At 43.7% G+C, this 27,573-nt stretch overlaps 1 protein-coding gene across 9 annotated transcripts in view; it reads right to left on the bottom strand.

Moving 5' to 3' along the window:
* The window catches only part of DMD (dystrophin), a 6,826,337-nt gene that overhangs the window by 317,016 nt on the left and 6,481,748 nt on the right, over nucleotides 1–27,573 (bottom strand). For all 9 annotated transcript variants that reach the window (XM_078657819.1, XM_078657824.1, XM_078657821.1 and 6 more), the window contains one exon: nucleotides 1,785–1,986. In XM_078657819.1, coding sequence (XP_078513945.1) covers nucleotides 1,785–1,986 — 202 coding nt within the window. The remainder of the gene's footprint in view (nucleotides 1–1,784; nucleotides 1,987–27,573) is intronic.

Genomic DNA, 27,573 nt, shown 5'->3' with positions numbered 1-27,573 from the left:
AGCAATATGGAATGCATGTATTTTGAATACACACACAGTTGGTAGACCAATTAAGGTAATCTCTTTCTATTCCAAACAAATCTCAGAGAGGAATGTCTGATTTTTTTTATATTAGTGAAAAGTAATATTGTGAACTTTGCTTTGCCTTTGGAAGTGGACATTGTCTCAGAGGGAACCTGACAAAACACCTCCAAACATTTTTCATGAGGCCCACTGAACAGAATTCAGAAGGCAATGACTTTCAGTTGCTATTCTGAAATATACAAAAGGTAATGGATGGAATGCTTGAATTAATCTGGGCCACTGGTAATTACTCAGGTCTGTATCCCAGTCCATCAGGGCCATGACTGATTTGCATGGGTCCAAGCTAAGGAGGCATGGTGTTCAAAATTTAGATGAATTGGAATGTGTCTGCGACTAATTACCAGTGAATGTGATTAATTCAAGCATTGCAGCCATAACTTTTTTGTATACTTTAATGTTTCTGCTGTCATTGACATGGGGGGTGGAGGGTATCAACTGGGGATGAAATGCTGTCCATTATCAGGTGATACGGACTTGGTTAAAAATGTGAATTTTAAATGTATAGAAAATATTGACGCCTGCATGTTTCACGTGCAGAGCAAAGGACAATGTGGATCCTTAACAGGAGTTTAAGCATCAATGCTTTCTTATTAAATATGGATTGAGAGAGCAGCCATCAGCTCCTAGACATGCACACCAAGGAAGTACTCAAGTAACAATTCCAACTCAGGAACATTTTTCATGTCAGCCTGTCGTATGGTTAATTTTTGGTTTTCTGTGGAGTTCATGTACAGACTCAAAAAATGTGGAGAAAAAAATAGGCGACGTGTTGGCTGTATACTGTGAGCATGAAATGTCAGGGCTTATAAATGTAGTAGATCCAGGCATGCAACTCTGAAAATTAATCTTTTTTTTTTTTTAGAAAATGAACATTATTATTCTACATAAATCCTAACAAGTACTGTCTTTGTAGGTTCCTTGACAAGGACACAATTGATCCTCATCTCGGAGATTTGGAACACATAACAATTTATGAATTAAAGTCTCTTTCAAAGTTCAAACCCGTCATGGTACTGCTGCTGCCAGAAAATCCATTTTCTGGATACCAGGCGCATGCACTACAAATGTTACATCCCATACTAAAAGGAAGCTCGGCAGTGGAAAACGAAATTGGCGAGACTATAAAAGTTAATTTGCTGTAAAATCTTTGTATAATTTTTAAATTAGGCTGATAAAAGAATCACAATCTCCACTGACACCGAACAAGGATGACTAAGACCTGCTGGTTTTCTGTTAATGTCTAGCGTGGATTATATACCTCACAGTGGGTGAAATGGGACAGGAAAGGCTAGGCTTTATGGCACAAAGGACACAGGCACTAAATGCACATCGCTGCCTCTTGACAACCCTTGCAACTGTTTACCATGAAAACATAGGACACAGGAAAAATAAATTGGGAGTTCTCTGATGTTGTCAATAAAGCAGAAAAGGGAAGACTTCAAACCTCTAATTAAGTCTTCTGATCTGATCGCGCTGCACCTAGTGTTTCAAAATGTTCGATCCAATGCTTTTTCTTTCGCAGCCTGATCTAACGCCTCACCCGGCAAACCCTAACCCCAGGCTGTATCGATCCCGTTAAGTGCAACCATTAAGCCATTTAGCTTTATGAAACCAGCACTTTGACCAGCAGCTTTCCGCCTTTGGCAATTTATCCTGCAAGGAAGGTGACAGCGCTGTCACTGCCGGTGGGCGGGACCTACGTGTCATAGACGTTCAGCAGCCAGTTCAGGCACATGTCCACGCAGAGGGGCACATTGACCAGGGTGTTGTGCTCCTGCTCCAGCCGATCGTAGATGGTGGTTAAGCAGTTAATGATCTGCAGGATGTCCATTAGCTGGTCATTCTGCTTGAGGTTGTGCTGGTCCAAGGCATCGCAAACTGCAGACAGACCCAGCAGATCCACTGTGTGAAAAGGACAACAAAGAGAGAAAGAGAATTATGAAGTTCATTTGACAGAAAATATAGGCAACATACAGCTCACGTTTATTTTATAAGTCTTGTAGGCAAATATATGTCGACTGCAAATGCACTGATAGCAGAGCAGAATGAAATTAGACCGTTGACGTGAGAAACATCGAATCCAAGTACAGTCTTGGGTATACACAAAAGCATGCACACAGTGAGTCGACAATTTCATGACGACAATCACAAAGGTTGTGATTGGCAAAATCACAGGTTTTTAGAAGGTGAAATGTCTTTTAGGTATGTATTTTACGTTCTAAACCTATTTTTCGAGTTGGCCAACCATTGATCAGTTACTGACACCTCAAAGGGCTTGGGAATTGAATCACAAAGGGGATGCATTCTCCTCTTTGAATGGTATCAACAGTTTTGGAGTTAACAGTGGTCCAGTTTACCACGGCCTACACCCCACCGATGTTGTTCCAAACAGGAAAGTTTTTTTCCCCTGTTAAAGCAGCTCCGATTCAATTAAGGAATATTGGCTGTTTTCAAATAAAACAGTTTCTTGTTTGGGAATGCTGTTATCTGCAGGCACCATCCCTGTGTTTGTAGCCTGTCACAAAGTGTTGCAATTATAGAACTCCCTAATTAACATTCATTAGGTGGGTCGTTCTGCGACCCTTACAACTGGAGATTTCGCGATGGTCACATAGCAAAAGGATGGACAGGACGCAAATAGTTGGTGTGCAATTTGCAACCACTATTTGCGGCCTGTCATCTACCCCATAGTTATTAGGAACAGAGTTAAGTCCAAAAAAAAAATTCAACACAATGTACAAAGTTTTGATGGATTGGCCAACATGAATACATGGGATAAAAGCTTCAGAGAAAACATCTATGTATGTGAAAAGAGCAGACTGCAAACAAGATGAGAGTAACTTTACAACAGTAACTTCAATACAGAAAGAATTGCCGACCACCACCCACTGTGAAAAACATTAGAAACGTCTGAAAACAAAAAATCATCAGAACAAACAAAAATGTATTTTTATGCCATGATTTCTGTTCCACATGACCAAACTCTAAAAGCCCGACTTAAAATACTTTTTTCATGGTATAACACTTTTGCCTGGAAATAATTGTAATGCATACTCATCTATAGAATAATCCATGTGCTTATTTGGTATACTATACGTGAGTAGATGGCAACAAATGTGTACATTATATATATGTATATATTGCCAAATTAATGTAGAAAGCATGCGTGTGGAAAGACTAAATTTCACAAGCATAAATTACAGTTTACGCTTTGCGCAATTTTCACAAAACTTTAGTTGCTGTAGAATTTTCTTCACTAGTCAATTTTCTTATGTTATCCCACTAGAGTTAACACAGGGGAGTGTCAATTTGTTTTTAAAAATTTAAAGGATTTAATTTTTTGCGAAAACACCTGCATTTTTTATTTTATAGAGTGAGATTAACATCTAACCTTACTCTACAATGTAAAATGTACCGTCTCATGCTTACTAAATTTCCTTGAACCCCTGGCAGTGTTGATGATGGGTTGGCAATCTTTCAAACCATGATTACCAACTGCACAGCATACAAAATTATCCATAAACGCCTAAACTTAACAACTTACATTATCAGTATTCCCCATGAAATAAATAAAATGACCACTGGAGTAGATAACAGCATTGATGAAGAGGGGAAAGGAGCTGTTTTGATTGGACTTCACATTATGCAAACATGTTGAGGTTTTGCTCTACCATCTATCACAGACTCAAATATGTTGAAGTTCTTAAAGGGACCAGTCAGTTCTGCTAGAGGCAAGGTATTAAAATGACAGATTCAGTCTCTTCAAACAACGAATCTACAGTAATCTTGAATGAATGTTAAGTCTATTTCATTCAAGCAAACATATTGCTGATAACATCTTCAAATATTTTGGCATAGGTTAGACCGGGAAGGATTGAAGGGTTCCTTGCAAGGTCTTGAGCCATTTTAAGGGAATAGACTGTTCTACCAACCAATGTGTCGTGAAAGGATCCAATTTTCAAGTAAAATGGACCAGGTGAAGGGAGAAATGCTTGCAATATTTCTAACCACTGGCAATCCTCATGGTTGCCTTTCAAACCATTGTTATTTTCCCCACCATGCCACTTCAGTTTGAATCCAGCCATATTCAAATCAATCTTGACCCAGCTCCAATAGGAACAATCCAGCCTGAACTGCCAGGCCAGGTACTCCCAGAACTGGAACACAGGTAACCAAAACACAAGTTTCTCCCAGACTGGGGTTCGTCAGTCGGTTGCAGCACAGTGAGCATCGGACCCATGGCTAGGCATGCCCTTGACAATTAGGGCGCTATGTCAAACATGCAAAACATCATGAGATGAATGCTTTCAATAAGTCTAACCTCTGGCAATTTCTCAGGAGGCATTTCAACCCATTGTTTTTTTTGCCCATCAGGCCACTTCGGTTTGAATCAAACTATATGCAAATCAGTCTTGAAATTGCTCCAATAGGAACAGTCCAGCCTGAAATGCCAGGTCAGGTCCTTCCTTCCTGAACACTAGGAACCCAGGACCAGACTCCCTATTGGAGTAAGGTCAAGACCGATTTGAACATGATGGGTTAAAACTTAGGTGGCATGGTGGGCAAAATAGCACTGAACTGGGATACGCCTTTGAGTAATTGTCAGTGGCTGAAATGAACTCAAGCATTCCATCCATCACTTTTTGTATACTTCAGTGCGACAAAATGTAAGTAGCATAACATTTTACAAGCATGGAGAGTGTGTCTGAGTGTGTTCTTTGATCTTTTTTAGAGTGAATGCTTTGGGTAGGCATGCCCCACTGAAAAGCACATCCTTCTCCCCAATTTGTGGGAAGGCTGGAATGAAATGGATATGTATAAATAATCACGAGCTACATACCCATGTGTTTCTCACAGCTGCTTAATCAATTAATATTTCTTTCTAAATCTCCACAAATTAAGAACGCAAGAGTCGAACACTGATCTACAGCCAGTAATGAATATCCTGGATGATTTTTGCAAAGGTGAACAAGCTCTCCACTTCTCCTAGAGCATATACTAATGGGATTATGGGTATAGACTAATATGGCTGATTGCCTAGTGGCCAGAGAACTAAGGTACATTTATTGATGCAGGACTGCTCTTGATCTAGACTGAACAGCTTTATCAAAACAGAGAAGAGATACATAAAACATACAGATGACAATTATTGCCCACAAGATATCACTCAGAATAGCAGATCCTCAAGAAACACCCTATTACCTTACAATTTTCCTAAGTCGATATTACATTTTCTTTATGTCTGAGTGTGTATCTTTAAGACAGATGGTCTATTTAGTTAGAAGGTTGCTAAGTCTTTGGATATGCGTTTTTAATCTGTTTCATTAATGATTTCTAGAAATATGTTGCAGGGTGATGCACACTCACTCCGTATTTCACTAATTATCTTGAAACAATTTTGACTTAAGTGCTGTAAATACTGTAGAAATAATAATTATAATAATGTATCATATGAAGAAAGAAATATTGGGAAGTGCACGGAAGCACATCTTGGCCTGCTTGAGCCAATGCATATTTTCAACAGTAAATAACTGGGAGAATATGATGCAAAATACACAAACTTGTCAACAACCTAAAGTGCCTTCTGTCCTACAGATTGAAGGACACTGGATTTCTAAGTGGCTGCAACAATGGAACAGGCAGAAATAGGTCTACACCACTCCTAATTGGAAGCATAAATAGCAGCAAGAGACTAACACACATTACGACTAGGGGGCGCTCCACTGGTTTGTAGAGACTCACCAAAGGTCTATGATCACTCATAGTGGAATGTTGCACGGTCCGCTCAAAATAGTACCCCAATTTCTTTCAATCCCGATGCGGACTAGATAGACATTGGGCCAGGCAAGGGATCTGGGAAGGTTGCACTAGGACCTCACACATTAAGGACAAAGGGTTGATATGTGCTTATGGAAAGGTAGAAGGCGACAGTAACATATGACAAAGGCTGCGCCACAGGTAGAATGAGGCAGCAGTTGGCATAACCAGTTCATTATTGGAGGGAGGAGGAATAGAGCCTAGATAATAACCAGGCTATGAAGGGAGACATAAGAAGTATGGCACTTCTGCAGTCCACAGAAATATGAGATGGTGTACAAATTATGCAGCAGTTCCGTGGTGGCTAAAACAAGGCAAATACTTATACTCCAGACCTGTGGTCAGAGGCTTCATGGAAGGAGAGATAAAGAGGAGTTGGTTGAAGGGCTGAAACAGTTTAACCATGAAGACTACAGCAGCAGGAAAGAAGAGGGGACTTTGAGCTGGAGGTAAGCAATAGGTAAATAGAACTTTGCTGCAGGGCACGGGGTCGAGAGTCACATTGGTTAAACGACCAACAGAGACCTTGTGTGCTAGTTTGTGAGGTGTCCTACGGTAAGAAGGCACAGGAAAATGTCAGTAGGCTACTAGGAACGTGCTCGTTTGCTGAAAGGTCCATGTAACCATTGTTTAATGGTTGGTTGTGGGAAAACATAGGAGACAAAGTCTGTAGCAGGACGGTGAGGCAGTTTTGGGAAAAGCATGTACTCTTCAAGGGCTTTACAGATCTCATCTCGAATGCTAACAATGTGTAAAAAGCAGAGGTTAGCACTAACCACATAGAATGATAATGGAAAAGAGGTATATGGATGAAATCAAGGATAGGGTTTAAAGTGAACAACCAATGCAACATTATAGTAAACTATAGTATAGTACAGTACAGTATAGCAACAGCAGCTATAAAGCCATGAAGAACGATGGCATGGAGATGGCACTAGATAGGTGCAATGACTGCTGGGAATGTCCCTAAGAGATGCTGGGTGGGAGTGGACGACCATAGGAGGGCCCAGACCTTTGCAAAAGGTCACCAGGGACAGGCTGCTGAACTGGAGCTACGGTGGATGTGCACTCCTGTAGTACAGGCAGGGCAGTGCATACAGACTCACCGGTGAGTAGCAAAGCAACACTCAGAGGCACGGTTCTTTATCCAAGTCCGGCCCGCATACATGGGAAGGGCTGTAGAGTGACAGCAGAACTGGTGCATTTCTATCTCCCGCTCAGTGGCAGGCTCGCGGGTGGTGAGGTGGGCGCCGGGGGCGGTGGGGGGAGGGCAAGGGAGCGCAATGTAAAATAAATGTAAAGAATACTTGCCACCGGGTACCGAGTCTCTGCTCCTGTTCTCTCGTCGGACTCAAAGAATAGGAAGCACAGCCAGACTCCACTAACCAATCACAATGCTGCAATGCAGAGTTGTGATTGGTCTAAGCTCCCTGGTTTGACGCTCAGCCAGAGATTGTGGGCCTGGGCATGCTCTCCACGCAGGCTGTAATACAGCCTGCATGGAAAACATGGAAAGTGCATATGACTGTTTTGGGCGGCCCGAGAAGGCCAGCGAAACAGTCATGTGAACTTACGAGTGGGCAAACCACTCCTCCCCTGCTCCGTGAGCAGAGCAGCCCTGCCCACCCCCCAGCACGCAAAGCAGCACGGAAACCATTACTGACGAAAACATCAAATGATAAAGTTATTATCATTTTATGTTTACTTCACAGTGCACTGTTTAAAAGGAATGGGGAGACGCTCCTCCGCCATTGAGGAGGAGCCGCCACTGCTCGCACTGGGGAAAGAGGGCCAGCTATAACACAGGCGCTTTCTTGTGGTCCTGGATCGGGCTGTGCCATTAAGAATTCACCGATCCCGTAACCTTCACGAACTTCTGCAAGCGGCAGGTGAGGCTGCTTGAAGCACAGATTGGAACGAATGGGCAGACATTAAAAAAACACTCTTATTTCTGTGCTAGGCATCGCTTTTTTACTGCAGTGTTATTTTCACTTTCAGCACAACTTGATGTGAATTCTCCCCAAAGGCGCATCAAGTCAGTGATTTCTCATTAAAAAAGTAAGCAATCAAATCTGTAGAAAAGACTACAAAGGTAATGTACCATGTCATGTTCAGTGGTCTGCCTGAATCTCCTGAGCTGGGCTTAAAACAATGCCATTTCAAGCTCTGCCCCCTCCGACGCCGAGCAGATTGCTGCATTTTAATGTTGGGTCCAACTAACATATCACAACCTACGCAGTCAAAACATCTTAGACTTGCTTATAAAATGTTTCTCGCTGCAGCCATGCTTACAGCTGGGTTGCAGAAGACAGAGGGGCAAAAAAATAATGTTCCTGTCGAGAGGAAAAACCCAAGCAAGGGATTGGTCTCGCTTCAAAAATCCGACATACGCAAATTTGGCAGTAAAAAACGTTCATTCAGCCACGCTGAAGGTAAAAGTCTATCCCATTTAATGTTCGCTTTGATCATTTTAAAACGATTCAAGGAAAAAAGGGGCTACAGATAAAAATAGTTAACCAGAAAATTGAGCTGCGGAGGTTCTAGCTACCAGAAATGTGCCAAAGACCCTTCCACTGGAAATAAAAAAGTGAATTAGATTAGATGGCTGTTTTGCAGGTGGATGGGCAAGAGCTACATTTGTGTGGAGCAAAATATACTACCATTCAACTCTCATCTTCCAGCGTGTTTACTTTTAAATGAAACAACTGCGCTTTCTTACGAGCAAGGAAACACCATTTCTGACAAAAATGGCGGCATGTTTATTAAAATTAGTAAGCGCATCACCATAACTACAGAAGCATTTGTCAGCATGCAGCAAGTTGAGGCACTAAAGCTTAAAGTCCCTCAAATATAAAAGGCCATGCACACTTTATAGACATGATTCTTTCCCAAGCCCCCAATCATGGGGTTCAGTTGTGCTTGTTTTGAATGGTTTTGGGGTGACCGGTGTTGTAGGCGGTGTTTTCTGGGCCTAAGTGCCCTCTCTGAAAGCCTGCAGCTGGGACAGAAGGAATCTTGTAGTCTCCACACCTCCTTGCTGGACGGGTCCATTAGTTTATGGGGCTGGCTTCGGCTGGCTACAAACATGAGCCGGTGGGAGTGGGGGTCCTAGGATGCTTGGTTCCGGTCCAGGGAAGACATGGCTTGGCAGTTCGGGCTGGACTGTTACCATGAGGCACAGGGTCAAGACTGATTTGCATATGGCCATGTCTGAACTGGGGTGGCTTATTGAGCAAAATAACGATGGATTAAACCCAGATCTATGACTGGGGGTGAATGTTTTGCCATTGTGCAACATTCCGTCCATCATCTTGTGTGTTTTTGTGGGAGTGGGGGCAGCCGGGGAGGGCAGCATCGTCAGACCCCGGCTGTTAAGATCCCACCCGGCAGGCTCTCTGCATATGCACGGCTCCCTACGATGCTGTCCATGCGAGCAAACAGACCTTTCTCGGACTACTTGGGGAGGAGCCAAGTAGGGGGTCAAGAAGGGAGACGTTACCGAGTAAAGGGGGTAGAGGAGAGGCTGAAGGGGGAAGTAGAGCTGTGGGACAGTTAGGTATAGGTGGGGGTAGACAGAGACGGGGCAATGGCAAGAGTAAAAGGAGCAGATAGATGCGAAGATTAGAAAGACATGGTGGTGATGTAGTGAGTTCACTTGTGGTAAAAGATGGGGCGAAAGAAAGTAACAAACACATGCCTGTGGGAGACGGGAGACGGTGAACAGGGAAAGAGAAATATGATAAGTAGATATATTAAGGGTGTGTGTGAGAAGTAGAGACTTCTGTGTGAACGTGCATAAAAGAGGGAGAGATAAGCGAAAGAGGAGATGCCACGTGCCACACTGGCTAAGTATCCTGGGGGTAAGCAAGTGGTGTGCATTATTTTTCTGTGGCGAGCTCTGCACCTGGGATTAAACTTAATATGCTTATTTGTTTATCATTAGTGTGCCAAGCACTTTCACATCTTTAAGCACTCTTTATACAAGTGTCAGTTTTAACTAATTCAAAAGTACTCCTATTCATACATCAGAAGGATGATTTAGTTTTGCCTTTATTAGAGAACTTCACCTGCAGGTCACAGCAAATGCCAGCAGCAGTCACAACTCCTCAAGTCCTTTTGCTGGAGCACATTATTAAGACAGCCAACGTACCCTTGCAGTCATGCCTCAATGCCGCCTTCTCCAACCTTAGGAGCACACCAGGGCATTTTTAATATGTTCACTATGTCCATTAAGTACTGTCTATTCTAAGCAGGTGCCACTAGCTACAACTTAAAGGGGCTTTCGTTAGGAAAGAAATGGCACTTCCTAAGCACATTAGCAATACTTTAAATGGGACAATATCTGAATGTCTAAAATGGCTCTTTATAATGTTGGGAGATGTTTGTGTTCCTCAACCCATCCCCGTCAACAAGGATCATTTAAACTTCTCCCTCACATCCCTGCAGCTGCGCCACCATCCCCACTCTCCAGCCTGACAGAGCAGGAAAACAGCCAGAGACATTGAAAGGAATGGGCCATTTTGACAATTGCAGAGGCCTCAACCTTCCAGGGCCCCTATGATGAATTAGTCTCTCGCTCTCTTTTTTCAAACCTCTAAATCGTCTCCCCATCTCTCACTGTCTCTCTTTCTTTCCATGTCTCACCACTTTCTACCTTTCTTTCCCTCCTCACACTCCACCCGCTCTAGCACCTGTCTGTCATCGCCCTTCTTTACTGATCTTGCTAATTTCTATCTGCGTCCGTCTAACTTCTCTTCACTTTATCTCCCTCTACTTACCTTGCACCTTTCTCTCTACCGCTCCCTTCTCTTTGTACTTTTCTATTTGCTACTTTCGCTCTTTCTGCCTATCTTTTTGTGCCTCATTTCTCTGTATCACCCTAGCCACTAAATCCCTGCCAGCATCTATTTAGCCCGCTCACTGACTACATTTGTTTCCTCTTTTATTAACTCTTCATCTCTCTTTCTCTGCCTCACCTACCTTTCGCTCAGATCTCTCCCCTTACTTGACTCCTGGTCTTCTACCTCATCCCTTTTCTTTCCTTCCCTCTCCACTGATCACTACAACTCCATGCACCCACCCCATAATTTCTATTTCAGGCTTTCTACCACATGCGTGCCCCCCTCTCCTCTCTTTCAGATGCACCTCTCTGCATCCCACCTATCTCTACCTCTCCCTCCTACTATTTGAGCCTACCTCCACGTCTTTCCCTCACCCCATGTCTACATTATCACTTCCTCAGCACCTCACAGTCCTTTGCACCTCACTGCCCCAACTCCTCCATCTACTTTACCTCCCTCTCATCCACATCTATCTCGCCACTCTATCCCTCAACTCCAGCTAGCTATCTCACCCCATTCTCTACCACACCACTCTCTTCCTCACCTCTCTCGCTACTTCACATCTCATGCACATCCTCATCGTCTTTGATATATTTATCTGTTTCTCTTCTTTTTACACTTCTATTTCAACTCTCTGGCTCTTCACACTCTCACTCTTCTTCAATCTTAATCTTCCCTCTTTTTGACAATTTATCTCAACTTCACCTCTTTTCTCCCCAAGTAATCTTTTTCTAACCCTCACCCCTCTCAAACTACCTTTGTCATTACCTCACTTCACATTTAACGTGGCCTATCTTTCTGAACCTACCTCACATTCTGCCACTATCTCCAATTCTCTCTAACTCTAACTCACAGTTTCTAGCTTGCATTTCTCTATACCTTCTCTTTTCCATTTGCCACTGTACCTCTATAGCTCTTCGTTCCTAGCTCTAACTCTACTTTCTTCCTACATAACTTTTCTTTCTACCTCACTCCTCTGTGTAACCAATCTCTCTTTACATTTTATTATCTCTAGATCACTCTACATATCTATCTACCTCACTTCAAAATCTTATCCATCTCTCTACCTCTCTTCTTTCTATCTACCTCTTCCTCTTTCTTCGTCTCCATATCTTTCATCTTGGTTAATTCACCCGTTTCTCTCTACCTTATCTCCAAATCTTACCTATCTCTCTGCATCATTTCTGTCTCTACTTCAGTTGTCCTCTATTTTACACTCAGCTTTAATATTCCCATTCCCTCGCTGTCGTTTCTTTTTTGCTTATTTAGAGATGGAGATCACTAAATTTCCAGAGAAAGGAAAGCAAGGCAAGGCAGGCGAAGAGAATTACGCAGAAAATTATTTTATTTCACCTATTTTATTATAACTGTGAAAATCCTCAGAGAAGTGCTTTCATTTACACCATTGAAGCAAGTGAGGCAATGGTGAAAAATGATGTATTTTTTATTACAAATATTCAGCAACGAAAGCTATAAACTCAAGCACTATTTGCATGTGTTTAAATATCACGCCATGGTCCACTAAGCATCACCCTCATTGTGTTTTTCCTGCAAGGATAGGTACCACCAACTTGATTCATATGTAAAATATTGTTTTTGCAAGGCAACAGTTTTAGATCAAAGAGCAAACAGAAATGGCATTCCCAATCCTTGATCAAGCTTTATTTCACTACTTTTTAGCTGGCAGATGCTGGGCAACTTCATCTTTTGGATGTTTTTCCATGTCCCCATATTTGAAATGGCAACATAAAATTCAGTGTTTGACATCATGAGAGCTTATACTAGCTCCAAATGAGCAGACAAAAACACCACAGCTGTTCCAAACAGGGACCCCCAAAATAGGTCTTGTCTGGGGCCCAAAAAATCTTTAAGATTGCACCGAAACAGCAGGCTATATTCTCATGCTTTTCTTATCTAGCCAGGAGTTTCCGGAGGAGTTTCTTGAGGGATGGAAGTGATAATTGAAAGATTTCCTTTCAACCTCTTAATTTCCATGCCCTCTTTTGCTAGGTGAGAGAGATAAAACCAGTTGGATTCTACAGAGACTTGTACCAGCAGCAACTCTGCCAAGCCAGGAGGATGACAGGACCAAAGCACCATCTCCAGAGGACCATGTCATTTTACGACTCCCCTTCCCCAAAAGAATGACCAACACAGGTTGACCTAAACCCTTTCATCTTAGCGTGAGGCTAAATTTCTGCGATAATCGGAGTCCACAATATCGTTTGTTGGGACAAGATATCTCACTTCATTGTTCAAGGTTTTGACACTGAAAGTAAGTATTAGGTTTTCAAAGCTGCAGTGTTTCTAGTCTTGGCCAATGCTTCTAACCCATATAAACTTAGCAACAGGTCTATGTCTGTCACCTGATCAATGTGGGAGGTGGTGGCTGTGGCTCGGAGGCCAGCTTGTTGTGTGGATCGTCCACTGCAGTGGTAGACAAGAAGGAGCAGGATACGAGGGTCTCGCACATTTGGGGACAGAGAGATTGAGCCAGGTCTCTGCGTCTCTTGACCTCTACGAAAGTGGGAGCGATGCGTTTTCAAAAACACAGCTATCTTCACCTTCTCAGGGGGTCCTAGCTCCAGGACGGAAGATCCATCAAGTCAGCGGAGCGGCCACTCCTCTGTAAGCTATGTCCATGCTGCTTTTGCATTGTCAAAGAAATGTGTTTTATTTGCAAACTCAACTCTGAGCTGGGCTGGGAACAACATTTTGTAGGGGAGGTTAAGTGCTTGCAGTTTCTGTTTCAAGGAAGCTAGGAGTGACGCTGGAGTTGCACCTTCCTGGTGTAGTCCGGAAAGACAAGCACTTTAGCATCCAGCATCTAAGATCTGGATGAGAGTGAGCCTCTCTCAGGAAAATAATAATAATAAATAATCCACATTTGTAAAACGCGAACCATCACCCGTTAGGGTCTCTAGGCACTGGGGGCCATCGGGAAAATCAAGTCACATGGTGCTGGGCTAATCTGACGCCGGCCCCGAGGAACGAACCGTGATCCCCAGATTCCGGAGTCAGTCACCCTTGCCGCGGCACCACACCTCTCCCTTATGATAGCATAGCATCTCTATCTTTGAAGTTAAGGATGTGGACGAGCATGGGCCTGTGCAGTGCCAGTGTTGGTGGCTTAGGTGTCAGGGCTCTATGTGCCCTTTCGATTGCGAACAAGGGGAGAGTAGATCCGGGGCCATCCAGGATTTGAGCCAGGACTCAAGCAATTCTGCAGCGTGTGGAGGATTTGTTCCCTCAGGTGTGGCCACAAAACACAGGTTGTTGCGCTTAGAGCAGTTTTCAGTGTCTTCCACTCAGTTGTGGAGTTCTACTATCTGAGAAAGGAGTGAGGAGACTTGAAATTTCAAGGTGGTGATAACTTCGACAGGGGACAAACGAGTTTCGTTTTCAGGGATTCTATTTGTAGCGTTGTGCAGGTCTTGACGTAGGAGAGCAACATCGACCCGCACCGCCCCAATTTTGGTTTCTAAGTTGGCTTGGGAAGTGTGGATGTCCAGTTGGATCATGGCCAGGTTGCTCTCCTAGGTCAGTGGGTTGTCCGTCGAGTTATTCCCAACCTGACGTGAGTAGTAGTAAATTAGTCCACACAGGTCTGGGAGGCCACTGGTGTTTGTCCTTGCCCATGCTGATAACACAATGGGTTGTCTGGCTGAAACTTTAAGGGGGCAGTCAGGCCCACTTGCCGAGGACATGCAGCAACATGAGCAGCCGAGCCGTGTGGCCTATGCCCCAGTCTAGCTCAGCTCCACCCATGAGCGAGCATAGCAGACACCAGGGAGGGCAGACCAGGTCCGCAGAACACAGAACTAGGCACCAGGTGGCTCATGATGTTGGCAGCACCAAGGTCAGCAGGTGACACATTGGGGGTGGGATTTTGTCTAATCAATGGCAAAACCCTCAACAAAAGCCCTGCTGCACGTTGGCCCTTACAAGATTCCTATGTATGAAGGGTCAACCGATAGGGAGAGCAAAGGATTACCCCTCAAGATTGTTCCTTCGGCCGTCACGCATGGGGTCCCAATCCCATGACACTGGAAAGATGAACAATAGAGAGAGGCCCAGGTCACTGGCCGCTCGGGAGTTTAGGCCTCAGTTTGATCAGTCATGTCGCACAATGCCTGCAACGAGTCACAGGTAGGCAGGTACGACCTATGCCGTAACAGCAAAACAAGCAGAGAACAAGACATTGGGGGGCCTTGAAATTGCACTTGGGAGGGCAGTGGGAGGGCCCAAGTTAGGGCGGCTAGGGCCAGTGGGAATTCGCCTCACAGCCAGACTGGGCCCAATGCTGTGTGGGGTTGCTCCTGATCCAAAGGCCTGTAGACTGCAGAGTCAATCAGGAGCACTGCCATCACTCCATTAGAGTACGGACCAATGAGCCTTAGGCATCTCCAGAGACTAGTCCCCTGGGCCCAGGGTCCATGCAGCTAGTCGGGCCCTGGCTGTGGGCAGCGCCGTACTTGGTATCAGGAAGCTGATAAGTGTCTCCGAGGCTGCGCCAAGTGTTTAAGGTGCCCTCTCACTGATTCTATGGAGAAGCGCAATCCACCATGGCAGTTGCGATCAAGCACATCACAGACCGCAGGGGGCCACCAGATCTCGGTGAAAATCTCCCATGCGTGTGCTGGAGGCAGAGGGCTCTGGTTCCACCATGTCAGCTCCTAGGCAGGTGGAGAGCAGGTGTCCAGATAGTGGTGGGCCAGAACGGCTGTCCCTTACCTCATAGTGAGAGTCCTGCCGCGCCTCCCCTGGGGGAGCCGCAAGGACCTGCTCCATGATGTAGGGAGGCCCTGGTGCAGAAGAATGAAGGATACCGCAGGGCCAGGGGTGGTGCCTTCTGGCAAAGCAGAGTCCGGATCCTCCAGACATCAATTGCAGCCGTGGGACAAGGGAGGCAGGGCAGGTCGCATTTATCACAGGCTGCAGCAGACCTGCAATGTTGGTCTCGTGATGGCCGCCATGTTGGGGAGAAACAGAAGTTGCAGTCTGAGGTAGACAGCTGGGCACTGGTTCTGCCATAAAGTCAGGCAGCGTATGAGGCAGGTCTGGGGCTGCTATCGCACCCCTGTGTTGGGCATGGGGGGGCATGTGGATGACAGCAGATGACGGAGGGGTCCGGAGCATATTTAGAGTGCGACTGCTATCTTGACACTCCTAGCCGGTAAACAGCATTTACAACGCTGTCATGACATTGCAGTGCTATTAAAAAGCGGTTGTTACAACGACCGCGTTGTTAGTACGCGATACCTTTACATCTAAGTCTTTAGATCGACTTGCTGTAGGGGGCGCTGAGGTATTGGAAATTAATTCCAAAACCTTCCCTACTGTTGGGCAAACAGGAGTAGGAATAGTAAATAATACTATTTCTAAGTCCAGCAAACCCCCTACAGCAAGTCGATCTAATGACTTATGATGTGAAGGTATCGCGTATTAACAACGCGCTTGTTGTAACGACCGCGTTGTAAAAGCACGCAATGTAATAGCATGCGTTGGGACATGCTATTTTCCTCCCAGCCACGCCCCACATATACATTTACACACACGTGCATTAATAATCACCAACACGGTTTCTAACAAGCACTTTTTGCCACACTCTGACACTTTTATCCTGCATGCACACACATACACAATGAGTTTTACATTCATGCACACAGAGCTTCAGGGAGAGAGAGTGGGTTAGAAGTAGTCAAGGAGGAAAAGGGATAGCTGCAGAAGTATACCAACAAGTATGTCAGCCTAGTAATAAGAGAAAGAAGTGAGGCTAAGAGCGTGTAGGCTAGACTTGTTTACATACTAGTGTGGGCTGTATTTGTGATATGATTAGATGGTAACAAGGCATTTTAAGGGACCATAAATCACACCAAGCACAGGGTGTTTGTCACTGTTGGCAAAGATGCATTTTTCCATGACCATCAAATGATCATTGCTGTTCATGAAATCAGAGAAACATTAAAGTGAACTGATGCAACGCTTTAAAATCTGCTCTTCCGAAGCCAAACATCCAGACAATTTTATTACCCAAGTCTCTTATGTGGTCATCTGACCTCAATTTAACACCATAGCATGTTTAAACGTCTCCATGAAATACTCACAATAAAGAGATAGGTGTGCGCATGCAACTGTAGGACAGGTGCCACGCATACATATAAATGAACATTCTGTACAGTCACTTCCACCATTTACAGCCACTTCCTTCAGGCAGAGTCACCGCCCATCAAGCAGAGTGACAGGTAATTAGCACACTCATTTAATCAGCAAACCTCCAAACACCAATCAAAAAGCGAAGGAACTAATGTAAGGGAAAATAGGTTGGGGGAGACACATTTTAATAGCCAAGGGAACATAGAGAAAGATGTATTGCAGAGCATGAGAATGATTTAGAAACCTAGTTAGACTAAAGACATTCATAAAGAGGAGGCAGCTATAAGGGAGGTGGGGACTACAAGTAGAGAGTGACTGTCATTGACAAAAAACAATACATGTGTAGAGAAACAACCTTAAAATAAGAGTGGTCAAAGAGTGAGATACAGCAGGTCACAATGGATGTATAAGAGGAAAGAGAAGCTGAAAGAGGATGCAAGAGGAATGAGTCAATATAGGAGAAAGAAAAGGAGATTAAGAAGGACAGTCCATAACAAACAGTGGGTAGAGAGAGTCAGTAAGTAATGGAGGAGCACTGTTAAATAATATGTGAGTGAAAACAAGTGAAAGAGGGATAAAGGGAGACAGGACAGCTGGCAAAGAGATAAAGGAAGAGAGTTAGGGAAACAAGTCAGAGAGGTTAAGGCATAACGCAGAGACATGTAGGGGAAAGAGAAGAAAACAAGAAAGGGAGAAAAACAGAGAAAGAAACAAAAAGGAGATAGAAAGAGAATGGGGTTATGGAGAGTCAAGAGTGACCACCACTTAGCTGCTGCTGTCCAGAAAGTAAGATTGCCCGAAATGAGGGACATTCACAGAGCATGAAGGATACAATATGTAGGAATGAGGGAGAGGCCCTGAAGAACGTTACATTATAGTTGCAGTCATATAAAGGGGAGGAAAGAAAGCAGGATGGAAACTACAGATTGAGAGATAACGGAGAAGGAGTAACCCACAGAATGAAAAGTGGCACAACCAACGTAAAAAGAAGGATGTTTATGTCGGAAGTAGTAATTTACAAGGTGGTGGGAAGACAGTAGGAACAAGCACACTAACTGCAGTGTGACTAGGGTCTTTTAAATTTGTGCTTTATTTTGAGTAGCAGAGATTAAAGCTCTCACATAAATTTTCAGTGCTTTCCAACGGGATGAAAAACATACATTTTAAAGAAGAACAGTGAACTTATTTTTAGCGCAGTTTGAAAAATGGAAAAGCTGCCCCATCTTTCTCACCCAGTTTAAATCAATTATAGAACACAAACTTACATTTAAAAAGCACAATGTCCACTATTCAGAGGATCACTGGGATAGGGCTGCAAGTCAGGGCTCTGAGCCATAGGGCCACCTGCTACAATACCTAGACACTAAAAGTGTAAACTGACAGCATCCTCTCCATCCTCAGACGAGAGCAACATGGGAAATCCACATCTGCAGTAAATGTAATCCTACTTAAGGTAGAACATTCTCAACTGAACTGTGTGCAGGTGCATTTACTTAGTCAGATCTCACTTCTGGGGGGATGGCAACAACTACCTCTGAAAAGCCAGACCCAGTAATGCAAGGAGCCGCTCCTGCCCCAATTCCATCAGCTGTCAGGCAATGTTAAAACATTTGCCTTTGTTCAGTACTTGCGGGGGGGGCCCAGTGTCAATGCCCCGCCCCACATTCAGTGCCAGATTAACCCTATGGAGGCCCCTAGGCAGTAGAAATGTCAGGCCTCCCCTCCAAATCATTTGTTAACGTGTTGTTAATTTTACCAACCAGCAATTTAAATAAACCAATTTTATTACACAAAACTTAGCAGTGACAATTTTGAGTGTTAATTAACAAAAATTAATTGGAAACAATTTATGAAAGATTAATTGTAATTTTCTTTCAAGATCAAATCAATATTATTTTGATACGTTGTTGCGGGCCCCTAAAAGGAGTGGGGTTCATAAGCTGGTGCCTACTTTGCCTATTTGGTCATCTGGAACTGCCAACATTGTGGGGGCTGTTGGTTTTTTGTTATGCCTGGTGGTGAAGCATAATAAATGGTTCTGTGGCATGGACCCAATAACCCCAGGGCCTGCCAGTTTGTCCATGCCTTAGTTACGTCAAGCTAGAAAGAAAAGGGTTGTTGGCAGACTAACCAATAGGCACTAGCGTCACAACTTCTTTAATTTCCAGAAATCACCACCCTTCAGCAGCAACCCCTCCAACAATTAAAAAGACCCGGGTCTGGCTTCCTGTGGAATCCCTGGCTTCCTAAAATGTAACAGTAACTTGTTACTTACATTTCTGCAGAGCACAAAGACAACAAAACAGGTTGCTGGCTGCTAAAGAAATAGAAGGGGGTTCCCCAGTAGGGATTTAGGATACTGGCAGGAAATAGGGGAAATAACAGCTAAATAGAGGTCCTGGAGGCCTCCTGCATGCCTCCTGCATAATGGGTGTTTTAGCTGTGTTATGCCACTTTGCGTCGACCTACAGAGTTCTACTACTTTCCTCTCCCGCAGCAGTCTCTCTGCATTGCTTTTCATTTGCTCTGCCTTTTGACATTCTCCTGGTCGCCGCTCTCTTGACTGTTCCCATTTGCACTCCAGTGTTCAGCTTCACAGATAAACGCTGGGGTGCTTTTCCTTCCAGGCTTCTCTACACAGGCAAGAAACAAGTGCTATACATTGCAACTGTTTCTTTTTTGTGCACGAGATCTTCACAGCACTGCTACCTGCCAAAAGAAAGGCTAAAGCTTACCTGGAACTCTTGTGCATTGCTCATGCCTGTTCTCTCTTATATTCAACACTCACTGCATGTCGGCAGGGGGGCCCCTTCAAGTGTAGGGAAGCCTGGGGGCCCACGCGCCACAAGGGCTTCGGGCCTCCATTACCCCCTGTCCTTGGCTACCCCAGCCTGTACATCTCTTTTTAAAAACCCTTCCCATTCAAGTTTTAAGATTGTGTATGTGGAACATTACAATTTCGTGCAGTGCGGTGAAGTGTGACAAACCAATGCCTTAAGTCTGACACTTTCACAGACTTTTTTTGTGAGCAGAACAAAAAGTATATTTTTTGTGAACAGAACAAGACAGTTGGGGGGCATAAACTATACACTTTTGTAAAATGTGCGAGTCTAAAATGGCCTTAAAAGAGATGCAACTGCCCAAAACACTTAGACACCAGTTGTGAATACACTGGCAGTGGCATATGAGGCTGATCCTGTGAGCCTTAATGTCTGCATAAAGTGGAGCTATGAGCCTTTACTACTGTATCTAACTCGGTTGTAAGCAGTGCCCTGGAATTATCGGGCCAAATAATGCTGAAAGATTGAGTAAATTATGTGGCAATAATGACTAATTATTTGGCTTGATGTGCAACATTTTGTTCTAGTATTTCTTGGTTATTTTGATGTTTTTATACTTGTAAACACTGTCTGGGCATTAGCTGAGCCTCTTTAGCAGAAGTTTGACACCCAGCTACAACAATCAGATAAACAGAAAGGAGGCCAGTCAACCTTTGCAAACGAAAGACACACAGATGATGGACGGAATGCAGAGCAAATCAAACATTCACCCCAGTCAATAGATCTGGGTTAAATCCATTGTTCTTTTGCTTACCATACCACCCCAGTTAAGACCCAGCCATATGCAAATGAGTCTTGACCATGTGCCTCATGGAAACAGTCCAGCCCTAACTGCCAAGCCAGGTCCTCACTAAACCAGAAACAAGCAACCTGGGACCAGTTTCGGGGCATCATCTCTCGTCAGCCAGGCTAGCTTGAATCCAGTGACACAGTGAGCCCGGGACCCACATCTGAGCATACCCAGCGCACTTAGAGTGAGAAAGCAAAGACACACAGATGATGGACGGAATAAAGAGCAAATCAAACATTCACCCCCTGACATCTCTCTGTCTCTGAAAAACACACAAGATGATGGACGGAATGTTGCACAATGGCAAAACATTCACCCCCAGTCACAGATCTGGGTTTAATCCATCGTTATTTTGCTCACCAAGCCACCCCAATTCAGACATGGCTATATGCAAATCAGTCTTGACCCTGTGCCTCATGGGAACAGTCCAGACCGAACTGCCAAGCCATGTCTTCCCTGGACCGGAATCAAGCATCCTACGTCTGGGTATACCCTTCCCACATAGGGTGAACAGCAAAACACACAAGATGATGGACGGAATGTTGCACAAAGGCAAAACATTCACCCCCAGTGACTCGGTGTGAGTGTTTGATTGGTTCAGATGCTCCGTCCATCACCACCCCCTTTTGTACATCTCTCTGTCTCTACCTTATAGCAAAAAAAAAAAAAATAATCAACATCTGTGCACTTACTGGCAGTGAATATACTGTGAGGGAGGAGACATTTGTTTCATATGTCGTTAGTTTTTTATATTAAGTTATTCCATGTGTAAATTCATGTGCACATTATTTTACTGCCAGTAAGTGCATAGATGTTGATTATTTTTTATTTTTTTGCTATAAGGTGGAGACAGAGAGATGTCAGTAAAAGAGAAAGTAAGTGAGAGAGAAGGGAGGCAAAATAGTGCGGAATGGGTGAGAGCACACTTAGACACAAATCAGTGACCTTAATTGCCTACGGTCCATGTAAGTGAAGGGGGTAAAATATATGCATATTAGTGTTTCATGGCCCAGCCCCCTGTACACCTCAACAGGATCATTTCCGTATAAGTAAAACTGAAGTGGGATCAAGGCATTCTACACTTTTTCCCAGTGACATGGCGGAGCAGCATTAAGAAGGGACATAGAAACTTAGAAATTGTGACAGTGTTGAGAGCCATCAGAGCCAGCGGAGTCCTAAGCTCGGAAAGGGAAATAAACTGTGGGCATAGGGATGGGAGACCAGAATTACTGTGACACAAAGGTGAGATGGAAGGAAGACGGCTGGAAGATTGGGAGTTTGAAGGCTGTGTCGTATGACAGGGTTGATATGCGAACTTCCAGGCATCGGCTGAGGTAGATGTGCTTTGACTTCTGCAAGCAATTGTAGGTGGGCATGGGTCCACAGGTTTGCACCTACATGAACTCTGACCTTGTTCCTCATTTTAAGTGTACAAGAACTCCGGTTTGTTGGCTCACTTACACATTGCTGTTGTGATGTGTGCTGAGAGCGAGGTGAAGGCAGAGTGTGAATGCTACCTGTAAACTATGGGCTCGAGAACATTATACTTTGCAATTTATTATAAACCCTTTTAGGAAACCAAATAGCATCCTACTGTTTAACCACCACACAACAAATACAGGTAGCCATGAGCGCAAGCTACATTACTTTGAGGTGGAGGAGCACTGCAGGGTCATGCTCAGTGCTGAGTTGCAGTAAGTCACTGGTGAAGGTCTGAGTAGGCAGCCCAGAGCTGAAAGGCCTCAATTGACCCTGTGGACAAGTCTCCAGATGAACTGACTTGTTTGTAATTCCTCTGCTGTCTGGTGGCTGGCAAGCAGTAACCCGGGACCAAATCAGGAACTCCTTTTTTCAAGCTGGTACTTTGAGAAGTGTACGATAACGTCTGTTCTGCTACACTGAATTCCCTACCCAGAGGAGTGGGGGTTTTACCCGACTCAAAGGCAACATTCTGTGGGGCTGGGCTGAGAGGCTTGGTCAGTGACTGCATAATCACTCATGTTGACACCTCCAAATGGCCCCGCATTGCAACCTTATTTGGGCAATACACGGAACAAGTTGAAGTTCAGCTTTAATTGATACGCTGTGACAACCCTGGTAAGTGTCATTCATTGAGTGACAATATCTGGCATCGCGATAAGGCGGAAACATTACTTTAAATTCGTTGGAAGAACATGCAATGCGTGGCACTTGGCAGTGCTGGACATTTGAGTTGTTACTCAAGAGCAAGATGAATCTTTGCCCTAAGCCAATGTTTTACACTCTCCCCATTCAGCTTCTTTGTCCCAATGCAAATGTAGCCAATTATCCCACACGATGGTGTAAACGTATACAGCACCACACCAAATATCTGTGCTTTTAGTCATTCTAAAATGGTACTCATGTTCAAAGAACCGTGGCAAATGTTAATTCCTCAGATTTTAAGGTGTGTATTCCAAGAACAGTCCCTACCAATGGGTAAAGTAGGCACCCACCTAAGGTGCTTACTTTAGCTGGGGACAAATTAGGGAACAAAATCAAATAAACAAAAATGGAAAAAACTGGGGACACCGGTTACACGGTCTGCCTAGAGAGCAAGTTGCGGGCATCTGGTTTAGTGGCACGATCTCTATATTAAACCTAAAAGGCTATATTCTCTACCGTTATAGTAAGTTATATTTTTCCAAGAAAATAGACCAAACAGGCCCAGCTCTCGCAGCTTTTGTCCTGTCCCAACCTTAGGTTGCAATGAAACATTTAAGAATCATGCCTTTTTCCCCTCTTACAAAGCACACAGGTACATTTCTTAATTTGATGTCAAAAAAGGTAACCTTGCTTTAGAGATCGGTCTTGTCCAACATCAGCAACTCAAGGATCTGTTTATCAGCACCATCCCCACGGTCACAGAGAGAGGCTTCTCTCTAATACCAATTTATTAGCCAAATTGGAAAAACAACACTGCCTTGACGCCGCGCTGTAACTTGCAGCTTAAGGCAGAATACTCGTTTTACCTCGGAGACCAAGAATCAATGGCGATTAGGTGAACCCCCGAGCACTGGGTGGCACTTCAATTATATATGTGCCTGCAGACAAACTTTCCCTACTAATAGGTAGCTGTCAGCCCAAACCGGTGAGTATTCCTCAGAGACAGAGAACACTCAATGAAAAAATAAGCAAAATACGACTGGGAGTAAAAGCAACAAAAAGCAGGATCATAGAGAAAGCATAAGAAATTCAGACTGATGTCAAAATGTGGAATCTAAAATGCAACGGGACATACGGTGCGCCCTCCAGCAATAAGATTTTGGGAAAAAGCAACACCAAAGGAAAAAAAAATCTTCAGCCACGAGGGACAACAATAAAAAAAATTGTACTTATTCTAGAGGGTACAGTAAAAGGTTCCAGTACCTGCTTAACCCCTCCTGCGCTGATGACGAGCTCAGCTCGTCATGAGGTTTACCGGTCGTGCGCTCACGACGAGCTGAGCTCGTCATGAACCGTGGGGTTTTAAAAACTTCAGCGCGCAGCGGGAAAACCCGCCGCGCGCATGTGGTTAACTGTGCAGAATGCTGTTCACTTACAATAGCCTTACAGTTTGGATTTCGCCCTTCAATTATTCATTCAACACTTTTACTAAAGTATTGTTGGTATTTGAGCTTTTCAGTCAGCTGTGTGTCCCTTAGCTCAAGCATGTCGATCTATAGGAAGTAAAGCATGAAAGGTCATAAGGTGTCACTTGCCTAGAGTTCTATGATGGATATTTACATAGATCAACATGTCACACTCCATCAATCTGGGGCCTGAGACAGGACTGGTTCATGTCTCACTGGTTAAGTCATTGCCATTTAAATGGCCGATTGCCAGCAACCACTGTGGCTTCTTAGAGCGGTCAGCTTTCTGGGGTTGCTTCAGCATGACTCGTGGGTTTCCTCATAGACCAGAATCTGAGGAAAGTTACCGTGATTTTTGTTGGGCTGATCTGGTCATTCCCTGCTTGGGTGGCAGTGTCTTGCTCAATGAGCTGTGGGCATGTGGATGGTAATAAATCTGTAATCAAACGTGTCAAGACCATGCAGTATTAATGATGAGGCCAAGAAGAACTGCATCCAATACAAGCTTCCAAACCCCACTATGCTCTCGAGGAAAGGATTGCCCAGATTTTGCATGCTAATCTGCACTGACTGTAATTGCCATATATTTTATCAATAAACTATTAGCGCCAGGACACCTCTGAGTAATCATGCGCTTCAAAAAATGCCATAACATACTATGCAGAATTACATGTCCAGTTTGGCGACAATGTTCCTCCCATCTCATAAATCAAAAATTCATCCTCCTACACCACCTTAAAAGGTGACTAATATTTTGGTCACTGCTTTACTCTAACCTCGCCACTAATACGCAATGCTGCTTAGAGCGACTTCATCAGTTCCACCTCAGTTGACTGCTGATAGCGAGCCTCAGCTGTGAGAAGCCTTAGAATGAATAAAATACTTTAGAAAAATACTGTCACATATGAGGAGAAGAGGAAGTATAAAGACATTCCTATGCAGTACGAAGAGGTCAGTATGCATTTGAATTCTTATTCACTCACGTTAGTAGCATATGCGGTTAGTCCAATGAGTCGCTTCCGGTGAGCTTGCAATTCTGTTACCTCTTGCTGACATGTTTTACAGAAAAGAAAGTTCTTCAAGTGGGACAAAGATTCTTCTGCATGGCAAATTCTACATTTAGGGGCAGTTGATTCCCACAGTCCCTCTAAAGTAAGTCTGGAGGTTAGCTGCACTACAGCTGGTAATGTTCGAAAAGTAGCTGTGCAAGTTCACTGCATTCTGCAGTTCTTGAAGACTTTCCAACAACTTTAATCTACTTCTCATTACCCCCAGTGGGATGCAACAACCATGAGTGCTAGTCTCATGGTTTTTGCAGGAGTTCTTCTCAGTGGACTGCAGCTTTTGTGTTCAGAAACTCTTCAAGTTCCATTCATCTCCAGGCTCAGAAGGTAGGCTCTAAAGAAGGATTCATACCAAAATAGTCTGGAGACTGCAAAGTAATGGGTAGTTTATTTATGAGACTGCCTATAGCCTGGGACAATTTCATTCAGTGAGAGATTTAGGATCAGCTCAGAATGACTCTTCTCGCCTTTACTAAAGCCACTCGAACAGGGATATATAGGTTTATTTAAGGCTTACGTGTGGGGAGGTAGGGGGTTGTCTTTAGATCCTGCATGGGTTTTCAAAGCAGGAAAAGTGCATTATTTCATTAGCTGGTAACCCTTAAACAATCCCAAGCTGTTGTTAATGTGTCCCAATAAAACTGTGCACCACACTTTGTGAAACTAGTATCCAAAATAATGGAGAAGCTTTTATGTCAGAGACCATTCTCCCCATAAATTCCTCAATTGTTTGACGCTAGGACAGTTTGAGAGCTAGCAGTGGGCCCCTAGACAATTGCCTAGTACCAAACAACGTATTTTTTCAACATTCACAAACAGGAAGAGATCCCTTTGTGAGTGGCTTTCCACCACAACTTGGGAGTCTGTAATTTTTCAAAGATTTGCAGCCAGATTTGACTCACAGAGTATTGATGATACTTGTCATACTGATTTGGTATTTGTAAAGGCTGCCTACAGCACATCCTTTTAAAATACCAAATAGTCGAGGTTATTTGTGTTTGTATTCCAGCCATGTACAAATCAGGACAGTTTCGTAATAGTTGGAAGGGTGCCAATATCAAACCTGTTCTGAAAACAAAATAATAAAACATACACAAAAAATGATTGGCTCATTAGCTGGATAATGTATGACCAAAAGTCTACAAAAAAGTCCCACCCCTATACACGAAAGGCTGGAAGCAAATACTATTCCAATGAAAAGGATTGTTTAAAAGGAGGTAATTCAACTATAGACCACTACTTCAGACTATGATCAATGAGCCAAAATGCAAAAGAGATAATGGGTAATGTATTTTGCTCCTTCATAGACGTCCGCTCAGCTCTTGACCTAGTTAATCAGGGTGTTCTTTGGCAGAAGTTAGAGGGTATGAATATCCCAAGGGGCTTGCTGATGATTCTAAGAGAACTACATAGAAGCAATTTGGTAAGGGTGGATCTAGATAATTTAGAATCCTTATCAGGCAAAATCCCAATAGAGAATGGGCTTCGTCAAGGGTGTGTATTAGCTCCCACTCTGTTTGTCGTACCTAACAGACCTTCCTGAAACCCTGCTCAACATTCCCTGGGTATGATTTTTTTTTATAATTAGAATTGAAATTTGCATCTTGAAAGACTAAAAATCTGTACAACATCCACTATAGGTTGGCTTGAGGAATTTTACAGAGACATAAGGGGTCTTGTGTTTCACCCTGTTTTGACTGCTTACAAAGCAATGGTTTCTCCCCAAATGTTATACAGCGCAGAGGTACAGATTCTAAGGACAAACGTTGACCGGGACAAGACAGATGGGAGCTACTTGAAAAATCTTCTAGGCCTTCCTAAATGTGCAATGGTTCAAGCACTAAGTGTGGAAGTCAACTTCAATTTGTGGAACTGTATAGCAATGTATCTTACCATTTGTTTCTGGCACATTCAATTAAATACGCCCACACACAAAGTGTCAAGATGCTGCGTAAACAAAATGAACAGTGAATTGGAAAGGGGGGGTCCTAGAGCAGTAAGGGATCATTTGGCACAGATTAACACCTATTTTAATTTGGTTCATTTAAAATAGAGGATCCACCATGGATTCCACCTAAAAAGGAATTACACACCAGAGGTTCAGCAGAGGCTAGAGCCAGGGATATATGTTACCAGGCTTCGAACATATATACCACATATTTGAGAGCCTCATGGGAGGATCCATCAGTCTACCCATATTTTACAAAATTGTCCAATCCTTTAATGAGAAGTGCTCTGTTAAAATTCAGAACAAAATTAAATCAGTTATATTCACAAAAGAACAGATTTAATTCATTTTTAGATGACGAGGGAAAGAGAAGCTGTAGCCTCCAGGAGCAATTTACAAATTTACATTTATTGCTGGACTTACATTTTTTAGTGCAAAGGCAT

Source organism: Lissotriton helveticus, chromosome 8 (assembly GCF_964261635.1).
Source record: "Lissotriton helveticus chromosome 8, aLisHel1.1, whole genome shotgun sequence".
Classification (NCBI taxonomy): domain Eukaryota; kingdom Metazoa; phylum Chordata; class Amphibia; order Caudata; family Salamandridae; genus Lissotriton; species Lissotriton helveticus.
This window is presented reverse-complemented; position numbering and strand designations above follow the sequence as displayed.